Source organism: Lolium rigidum, chromosome 1 (assembly GCF_022539505.1).
Source record: "Lolium rigidum isolate FL_2022 chromosome 1, APGP_CSIRO_Lrig_0.1, whole genome shotgun sequence".
NCBI lineage: Eukaryota > Viridiplantae > Streptophyta > Magnoliopsida > Poales > Poaceae > Lolium > Lolium rigidum.
Window position 1 is genome coordinate 260,272,036 of NC_061508.1, and position 9,922 is coordinate 260,281,957.

Sequence of the window (9,922 nt, forward strand, 5' to 3'; positions counted from 1 at the left end):
CGGTGTGACCAAGGTAGGGCAGCCAGGCGCTGGAACGCTGGTGTCCCGGTCGTGGGAGGGAGTGAGAGGGCGAAAATTCAGGGTGGGATAGATGGCGAGGACGGAAATTCAGGGTGGGGAGAACAGACGATTTTGAACCGTGCGATGCATGCCAATGGACAGCCTAGATTTGATTTTCCAACGAACTTCGTGCCTTTATAAGTAGTAGAGATAAAAGGATATCAAAAATTTATCTATTTAATGTATCTAATATTAGTGTCTAAATACACGGAAACTCAAAACTGATCCCGGGTGCATATGCGCCCTGGCATATACAAAACATGTTTTAAAAAGTTCAAAAATTTAGGAAAAAAGTTGCATGTCTAGGGACTTGTTCTATCTGCGCACGTAAAAATCTCACGTAAAACCAATATATTTTGTCTTTTGTATAAAAAAGATAAAAGTGTCTCAAAACTGGATTATTTTAGCACTAAAATTTATCTTTTTTTACATAGGGCACAAAACATGTCATTTTTTGTTGCTAAAATAACTTTATGAGCATGTAACATGTCAAGATATACACAAGATATTTATTTATTTATTTAACATTTTTAAATATGCTCAAAATGCATTTTAATGTAGAAACATCCTATCTGCTTAGACTAGCCACGGTGGAAGTATTATAAATAGTATCATGCATTTTATATTGATAAAAATCTGATGTGGCAACGAGGGGAGAGATGAGAGTGATATCATAGGTAGATATCGTATCATGACATGTAAAACTAAAAAAATTAGTGGAAAATACATCAAGTACACAAATTGACATTGATATCCTATTGTAACTAGTCTTAGATAGATCAAACTTTAAACAAAACTAAAACATCTAAAATATAGTAGGTAGCACAGTTTTATATTTAAAAAAGGAGTATTTATTAACATGGTGATAACTCAGCCAAGTTCAGTTGAAAGCCCCTGTTTCAGGGCCATTGGCCATTGCTGAAGAAGATGCTCTTGCAATAGTTAAGCTGCAAACGGTTCAGACTAGGACAGACTGAGAGTTGTTAAGATAAAACAAAGGGAGGAGGAGCGAGCATAACAGCAGTAGGGGAGGCCGGCGGCAACACCCAGCCGTTGCCGTTGCCGTTCCCTCGCGAAATCCAATGGCCATGGCCCAGTCCTCCTACTTCGCTAGCCGCCCACCCCTCCTCCCCTCCGCAGCGACCTCTCCCTCCTCCTCCTCCTGGTCGCCTCCCAGGCACGGGCCGCCGCGCTGCCGCCGGGCACTCACGGCCGCATCTTCCCTCCACCTCGGGCCGGAGGACTTCGCCGAGCTCGTGCACAACAAGGTTCGCGCGCGGTGACTAGTTTCAGCAGTTGTTTTTTTTTTCTTTCTTCTTTCTCTCGATTGGTTCCTAAGCGGGGACTCGATTCGTTTCTTGAAGGTTCTGATTGCGGCGACGGCGGCGAGCCTGATCGGGCAGCTGGCAAAGCCATTCACTTCCGGCGGGGATGTGGGCAAAATCGACATCATCAAGGTCGCCGCCCGGTCAGGGGGGATGCCCTCGACCCACTCCGCGGTCAGATTATCACCCCCTATCTTATTTCCTTTAGTTTATCGCCTTGCTGCCTTACTGGAACTGTTTATAGAGCGCCTCTTGACTGTGCTTGGGATAAGCCTGTGCTCCCATGTTGTCATGTCTAGGATTAGAGCCAAAGGAATTTTCCCACTTCTATTGCAAGAATGAAACTTGAACAGCAAAACTGTAAAGTTGGGCGGCAGGGATTCTAGGAATTTTAATACGGGTTGAGCTAGTGTGGACTGTGGATTTTTCGTAACTACGTGCGTCCACACCCCATGTAAATACTATGCATCTCCAAGTAAACATAAGTATGAAAAACAAAATCATCAAGGCCACCGCCCGGTCAGGGGGGATGCCCTCGACCCACTCCGCGGTCAGACTATCTTTTTTTCTTTTTCGAGAAAACGCAAAAAGCCTCTGCGTTTCATTTCATTGAAAAGATAGAAGGTTTACCGTTACATGCCCCGCTAAGAGGCGATACAACACGGTTGGGGAAAAGAAAAAACAGGGTGAGCTAGTGTACATCCCATGGCTGGGGTAAGATCATGCGCAGCCCTTGTGCTCCTGCCCTTGCCCGTAGTGCAGCTTCCTCCTTGATGTTGTTGACGACGGTGCTGATGGAGGGTTGGGCTCCATTGAACACACAGTCGTTGCGATGTTTCCAAAGCATCCAGGGAACGAGCAGGGTGATAGATGCCAGGCCCTTATGGCTGGGGGTTTGGGGAGCTTCGCCGTGCTCTGTGCCACCATGTATGGAGCGAGTCGTCGCGTTCAGGTGGGTTGCAGGTGGCGCGCAGCCAGGCAAGGACCTCAAACCAAACCTGCTGGGAGAAGCAGCAACCTGTCAGGAGGTGTTTATAGAGCGGTCAGACTATCATCCCCGAGCTTTATTTTCTTTAGTTTATCGCATTGCTATCTTACTAGAACTGTTTATAGAGCGCCTCTTGACTTTGATTAGGATAAGCCTGTGCTGTCATGTGTGCTGTGCGCCTCTTGACATTACATTAAGATGTATACTAGTAGGATTATTACACGATGAATCTACTTTAATAACAAAACGGCAAATCTATTGACCATAATTGTATATTGCTACCGTGTATACTTTTTCTAATCTCTTGGAAAACTAAAATTAGAGCCGAAGGGTTCGCCTCTTTCTATTGCAAGCATGAAACTTGGACAAAATAATCGCAAAGTTGGACAACACGGATTCTAGGAATGGTAATACGGATGGAGCTAGTATGGACCGTGGATTTTTCATAACTACTTTCATCTGCACCCCATGTAAAGAATATGAATCTCGAAGTAAAAAATAAAAAAATTCTCTGATGTACTACATGTTATAACAACGCTGGCCAAAAAATTGTGCAGTGACCACACAATTCAAAATGAAGTTCTATTGCTAGAAACAAAAAACACACCAGAAAAATTGCATAAAATTAATGACACATCCTCCGAAATCACAGGGAAAACATATGTGAACCAGGGGATTTTACAATGAGGCATCCACTAATTCTGTATGCCCTTCAAGATATTATAAGGGTAAGGAATATCTATGGGTCGTAAAGGAAACAAATCCAGAAATTATACGAGTCCTGTACAGACTACTCTCCGTCTCTCCCTATGTACAGAGGCTCACTACCCTACGCTCCCACGCTTCATTTTTCCATTTGCACCATCATAACTAGGATCACAAATCAACAGTTAGGCTGGCGTTTCATTGGTTAAGAAAAATTCTTATAATTAGCAGAAGAAAAGTTAACACCAGGAAACATGTGCTGTTGAGGAACGAAAGCAAGGTCCTACCCTGACATGTGCAATTCTTTATTCTATTGTACAATCATATATGTTTGTATGTAAAGCTATTAAGTCTTGTCAAAGTTGACTGCAAAATTTCAAATGGTTCTAACTATAAATCTTCATATTACAGGCAGTTGTGGCAGTGACTACCTCCCTTGCGCTAGAAAGGTTAGCTTCTTTAGAATTCTTTAGCTCAGGGTTTACACGTTTCAGCTTGTTTTGATCCATAGATTGTGTGTTTTTATTCTTGATTCGGGGTTTAGAATGCAGGGGATTTGCAGACTCCATATTCGGGATGTCGGTGGTGTTTGCGTCGATTGTAATGTATGATGCCCAGGTATGTTATTTTGTCTTTTATTTCTATGCTAAATTATCAATCTGGTCATTTGTCAATGTCAGTCAGCGCTTATTGATCATCCAAGTGTACTGGTGATTTCAATGAGTTTTAATATGCATGACTCGTCATTTCCTCTTTACCGGCCTAGATGTCCCCATTGGCTATTGACAAAATTGAGAGGTGAAAGGTGCTAGAAGTTTGACAATCATAATTCACACATCTCTTAAGAGAAAACACATCCATGAAGAAACGACATTGGTCTGATACGTTTAGTTTCTACTTCTGCCCTCTTGAATCTGGTGGAAATTCATGTGGAGTGCCTTTTATTTCCTCACAATTGCTGTAGTATATTTGCAATCCCAACAGTTCAAAAAAATGTTGAGTTTTAAACGTTTTTTGAGTGCTAGGCAGATTGTCAACATACTATAGTATGAATGTATGGTACCCTTGATGCCAGATGATATATTCTTGACAAAAAAAATGTCAGTTGCGCTGATGTATGAAGCACTATCATGCACCTTTACACGAAGTGTGATTTTCAGGGATATCTGCTCGAGCTTTCTTTTTTCCTTGCTTCTGATTCTTTGTTGAATATTATTAAAGATGGTTCTAGCTCGCTGTAAGTAACTGTACATATTAGCCTTTTTGAGCACATTGTTGGAGCCAATAAATTTAGCATTTTCTATCCATTACCAGTGCATTTGAACATGGACAATTTCTTCTTAGCTTGGACTCGCAAAAAAAAGATCTTCTTAGCTTGGTGTGCGATGCAGCTGTAAAAAGTTTAACCAGTTTAGTAGTGCCCATGTTTTTTATGCGAGGTAGTGGGTACCCTGCACGCTGTTAAGTTGCCAGGACATGTTCTCATCTATTTATCCTTTCACTTCTGTATTGATTATGCCACATCATGTCTGAGCTTTGTTTATGCTCAGGGGGGTCTTACACAAGGCTTGACAGGGGTTGTTTCAGATTTCTAATCTGTTGTGCTCTTTCATAAAGTACTATAACCATCGGAGCTAATGGTGACGCCATGTTTGATTGTTTTCAATAGGGAGTTAGAAGAGAGGTGGGTAAGCATGCAAGGCTTTTGAACAAGTTATGGACCCTAAGGGATCAGACGACTCAAGACCAGGAGGACGGTGGTGACCTGGTGAATTCCACCTCTGAACCCCACATTGCGAACCGCGAGATGGCTTCTGTTCCCCAGGATGCATCTACATCACAACGTTCAAACACTATGTCCTTCTCGAGGCGCAGCGCTGCGACCAAACTGCTGAGATCAAACGCGCTCCGAAGCTCAGAATCAGAGCTAACTGAATTGACAGAGGAGTATAGCCGGCTGAGCGAATCCGTCGGCCACACGGAGGCACAGGTCGCAGTTGGTGCCTTGTTAGGTTTTGTCGTAAGCTTAGCTGTCTACGCGACACTGTAACCACTGCTGCCATATTTTTTTTTGCATTCTTAACTACACGGCTGGTTGATATTTACACAAAAAAAAGGAACCAAAGCGATTGATTGCCACCTCTATGAAGCATGTTTCATATTCGCGAATGCTTTGTTTGACCCTGCACGGACTTGACATTGAGCGTGAACAGTTTGTGACTTTGCTACATTGAACTTTGCAATATTGCAGCTGCTGCCCCTGTTTCACGCGCCATTTCTTCTCTCAGAGTACAGAGGAAAAGCTTGGTTGGTAGTACTACTAGACGCTAGACGTGTATGTGTTTATGTTCATGTACTACATGAACAGGAACTTTGATGCGCGGGGAGAGACGATTAGTTAAATTTGATAGCCAGGAGGAAGAAGCGTGACGCATCAGGCGTTGATTTCTTACTGTAACCCTGTTCCACAAAATAGATAAACTCATCGGTCTTGGTAAACAAAGACACCGTGCGGCCAAGAGCTTTGTCTACGTTTACGGCTCATATCGTACAGCACCGCAACCACATACTGATGCAGTTGATCTACAGAAGCAACTAGGTAGGCGATTACCTCCTAAAAAAAGTAGGTGATTACTTGAAGACGAGATGGCCTTTTATTTCAGACTATTCAAAACGTAAACCAACCTTTTCTAGTAGTAACACAAAAAAAAAGTTTCAAAGTGACCCAATTGTCCAGTTGTGGAGGATAAATTTCCAAATCTTGTACAGGCATGGATGCCAAGTGAATAATTTTTTTCTGATAAGATAAATCCACATATTTACTTATTAATAGATTGGGAGGACCTTATCGCAAAGAAGTATCAATAAATCTTTGTAACTACAAAACAGCTGGTGAGATTTAAGGCAATTCGAGATAAAATAAAAATCATATTTTACTATAATTATCTAAAAGCAAAAATAGTCTTATAAAAATAAAAGTGGAAAGACATGCAAAAAATAAAATGTTCCAAATTTTTACTTGTGCTGTTGCCAGAATTAAAATTGGTTTAGTGAAGTTGCCAGGATTCAAACCCCACAATGGGCTCAAAAGCCTGAACGTATGAAAGATCGATGTAAACAACACACCACACTTGAAACTAAACAAACCTATTCACTTGCGCAAGCGAAGCTAGCTAGCTTGATATCCAGCTGCAGCCTGCAGCGAATTCTCTAGGTTGTTACGGTGGTACCAGAAAGTGTTTCACCCTAAAAATATGTAAGTATTTATCATGCACAAAGTTGACTCACTGCAAATTTTATAGGTTTTCTTGGTTTTTGTTTTTTATTTTTTCGTTTCTTCTATGTTTAAATTGGCTTTATCCTATGTTTTTTTGCTTGCTTGAAGAAAATGTTATGTCAGACATAAATTTAGGTTCATCTACCAAAATCTGATATGCATTGTTACTAAAAAACCAACCCATCTCCCTTAATCCCATCCAAATACACAAAACATCCTCATGGTTTATATCCCACTCCCACCCACCCCCACCCCCAAATTCATATAAATTGCTCCTCTCAATTGTTTTTTAACTACATTCCTAAAATCAACTAGGATGGATATGTACCTCAAATTTATTTGTCATATCATGGGCGGTGGGATATTTAGTCTGTGTTTTGTTTGCAACTTCAAGATCAAATTCAAATATGCATTTGGATTTCTTTCTATCAAGAATAATTTTATTCTATGAACCTCACAAACAATCCATAAGATCAAAATATACACCGCTTCAGTGCAACATAAATCTAATCATGAAATTTTCTCCGGAATCCCCAGATCAAAAAATTTAAGCAACTCCAATCCTTAGTTTGATCCCATTCGAAACAACTAAACAAGTAATCGACAGGGAATGACATCCACAAAACATCACATCTCTTGGCACTCATCTCCATCAAATAACCTAAGAAGCAACTCAGCAAGCCGGAGCTAAGTCAAATTGGAACTTCAAAGTACATTCTCAAACAAAAAGACATTGCATGCTAGATTAGAAAAAAAATGCATATGTGACTTCGAGTTTGCCATTTGTTGAACGTATTAACCTGCCACCATTTGGAGAAAATTAACCATGTTCCCCTACTTGTTCGAAGTCATCACTCATAGCTAATACTACAACATTAGCTCCAAAACTAGCAGATTCAACAAATAATGGCAAACTCGAAGCGACATATACACAAATTTCCATATACATTGAGATGCATATCCATACCAAGTAGATCGATGATCAAATTAACCAGGTCTTAAGAAAAAAAAGTAGGAGCTGATCAGACCAACAGTTTAACATGGCAGCTAGCTAGCTAATGAAACAAAGCTCCATTTAGCTACTTTGAGAACCTGAGGAGGTCGGCGGCCTCGCAGCCGAGGTACTGCAGTGGAATCCTCTGCATGGGGGAGGTACTGCTGCCACCTAGCTGCTCCATGAGCAGCTGTTGCTGATAAGGCGCCATTGATGCTGCTGCTGCGGCGGTGACCTTGCCTTGGAAGAGCTGGTCCAGGTTCTGGTGCGAGGCGAGGAGCTTGTCCAGGATGGACCAATCCGTGGGGGCCGCCAAGTGGGGATCGCCGCTTCCGCCGCCGTGGTGGTGCTGGAGCATCCCATTGCCACCGCCGGACGTGAGCTTCATCAGGTTCTGAGAGCACTCGACCTCGAGCGAGCTCATGGCCACGGCAGGCATGAAGGAGGGGAGCGGCGGCTGCTCGTGCTCAGCGCTCATGAGCTGCGGGAGCTGCATGGAGGCGTCGAAGGATGGGAAACCATAGTGCTGCTGTTGGCTGCTGTGCTGCTGCATAAGGTGGGAGTTGTGCATGATATGCTTCTGGTCCATCGACGGTTGCATTTCACCCGTGTTGGAATCTGAAACTGGGAAGGGGTGGAGGAGCTCGTCTTCATCGAATGCCGCCATCTCTGCCGGGTTCATACCTCTCGTGTAGCTCTTCTTCGTGAAAACCCTACACACCACCCAGCCATCTTCCTGCGTTTCACACAAGATACTGGTAAATAAAAGCCACTACTAGCAAGCATGCATGCATGAAATCTAATGTATTTGCTAGACTTGCTTGAATTTGTGTGAGAGTAATGCTTTGCCTACCTGAATCTCAACGTTGTCTTCATCAAGGCGGTACTCGTGCATGATCCAGTCGGTCTTCTTGCCGTGGGGAGCCCTGCCGACGTAGAACACGAGCGTCTTCCTCATGCCGATCCTCCTGGCGCTGCTGCCGAGGAAGATGGCCTTGTCCCGGCCAGTCGCCTTCCAGAACCCTGCCGTCGTGGCCCGGTTTGTCCTCGTACCCGTCGGGTACTTCTTGTCCTTGTGGCTGAAGAAATACCACTCGTTCTGAGGCCCCGTCCCTATCCTGCACCGATCTGCCATGAATGGCATGTATAGTTTGTCACTTGCTCCGTCGACCAAGCTATGTAGCCAGCACCATATCAAAGGTTTAAGTTGATCACAAATTCACATACCTTTGAGGTCCCATGGCTCAAGCTTGTTGAGATCGATCTCCCTGATGACATCAAGGTCTATGGCCTCATAAGCAACCTTCTTCCTCAGGTAGTAGTAGAGGAGCTCCTCATCAGTGGGATGGAACCGGAAGCCCGGTGGCACCGACAGTGCGCCGCCGCTAGGATGCATGCTCCCTCGGCAGCCCTAAGATCTGAGAAGAAGCAGACACCATGTGTGCACCCAATTAGCAAACCAAATTCGAAACTACCTAGCCTTCGCTCAAATTAACTGCATCCTTATATACCCTTCTCTTCATGCATATAGCTAAGAGAACAAAAGGAAGAGCACAAACCTTGGAAATCTCCTTTCTACCTTTTTGCTCTCCCCGCTGGTTCTCAAAGTAACAAAGTGTCAAGACAAGCAAGAAAAACAAGAGCAAGGTGATGGTCTAAGGGAAGGGAGAGGATATGTATGGGTTATATGGAAAGAGGCAGCTGGGAGGCAGGGTTTGCATGTCCAAGATGCTCACCAAAGACAAACCCTAGGTCTATAAAATGTTGTACCATGGCCTGTGCAGGGATGAATGGGTTTGAGCTGGCTATTGGTGCTACTAGCTAGCTAAATACTTTAGTCAGAGCATTGACCACCGTATCGATAGGGCCACAGTAATAGTGTCCATGCACATGTAGTAATATGCTGCATGCATGTCTTTGGGGTGGTCTTGGAAGGACTAAATGAAAAGAAGGGTGTTTTGTCCCTGGATTAGGGGACCTGCCCCAAAACTGGCCTCAGAAGGAGCATTTAGGTGTCTACATCTGAAACAGTAGTGTATCATTATTGTGTGATTTTGCAAATGTGCCCCTGGCAGATATAATAATCAAGCTTGGGAGATGTGTGGGATAGAGCAAGGGGTTAGTTTGTGAACAAACACATGCAGTAGTACTACTACAGTAAACTAACTGTGCTCCAATTTGACTTTGCACGTGGGAGTCAGGGGAACAAGAGAATTGAACCTCTAATCCCATTGCTACAAATCCCAATCTCTCCATTCTTCTTCCATTCCCTGCAAACTACCTTACTTTATTTCACCACCCTTTAAAGTAAGGTATAATCGTGTGCTCTTGTCTTGGCCATAGGAATGGCATAGGTTACTTTACTCGTCCCAATTAGGCATCTCGCCCTAGGTAATTTTGAAAATAATTACTAATTAAGTGACTTTGCGTGGCATCTCGTCTTGAAATTACTTAACCAGCTATATATGTCTAACTAGCCCATTGTCAACTGTCTATCCAGCCAAATGAACGGTTGTTCTCTGGATGCACAGTTAATTAGGTGCAATATGGTCAGTTCATCGCAAAAAGCTTTA

At 43.2% G+C, this 9,922-nt stretch overlaps 2 protein-coding genes across 2 annotated transcripts; one reads left to right on the forward strand and one right to left on the reverse strand.

Annotated features, from left to right (window-relative positions):
- Positions 1–1,071: 1,071 nt before the first annotated feature.
- Positions 1,072–5,306, forward strand: LOC124693100. The gene is made up of 5 exons (XM_047226556.1): positions 1,072–1,328; positions 1,425–1,559; positions 3,490–3,527; positions 3,630–3,696; positions 4,748–5,306. Exons 1-5 carry the CDS (start codon positions 1,143–1,145, stop codon positions 5,126–5,128), a joined length of 807 nt encoding a protein of 268 aa, XP_047082512.1. The 5' UTR covers positions 1,072–1,142; the 3' UTR covers positions 5,129–5,306.
- A 2,128-nt stretch (positions 5,307–7,434) lies between these two features.
- On the reverse strand, positions 7,435–8,745 carry LOC124683582 (NAC domain-containing protein 76-like). Its single transcript, XM_047218071.1, has 3 exons — positions 8,577–8,745; positions 8,203–8,477; positions 7,435–8,085 (listed from the first exon to the last, which is right to left on the reverse strand). The coding sequence occupies exons 1-3, from the start codon at positions 8,743–8,745 to the stop codon at positions 7,435–7,437; spliced, it is 1,095 nt and encodes a 364-aa protein (XP_047074027.1).
- Between the last annotated feature and the right edge of the window lie 1,177 nt (positions 8,746–9,922).

What these genes read in the sequence shown, in the direction of transcription:
- LOC124693100 (XM_047226556.1), top strand. Translation starts at nt 1,143, where the DNA reads ATGGCCATGGCCCAGTCCTCCTACTTCGCTAGCCGCCCACCCCTCCTC. An exon ending in TGCCCTCGACCCACTCCGCG is followed by an intron (nt 1,560 to 3,489) that starts GTCAGATTATCA and finishes TTCATATTACAG; the next exon opens with GCAGTTGTGGCAGTGACTAC. An exon ending in ACCTCCCTTGCGCTAGAAAG is followed by an intron (nt 3,528 to 3,629) that starts GTTAGCTTCTTT and finishes TTTAGAATGCAG; the next exon opens with GGGATTTGCAGACTCCATAT.
- LOC124683582 (XM_047218071.1), bottom strand. Translation starts at nt 8,745, where the DNA reads ATGCATCCTAGCGGCGGCGCACTGTCGGTGCCACCGGGCTTCCGGTTC. An exon ending in TGAGCCATGGGACCTCAAAG is followed by an intron (nt 8,478 to 8,576) that starts GTATGTGAATTT and finishes CATTCATGGCAG; the next exon opens with ATCGGTGCAGGATAGGGACG. An exon ending in AAGACAACGTTGAGATTCAG is followed by an intron (nt 8,086 to 8,202) that starts GTAGGCAAAGCA and finishes TGTGAAACGCAG; the next exon opens with GAAGATGGCTGGGTGGTGTG.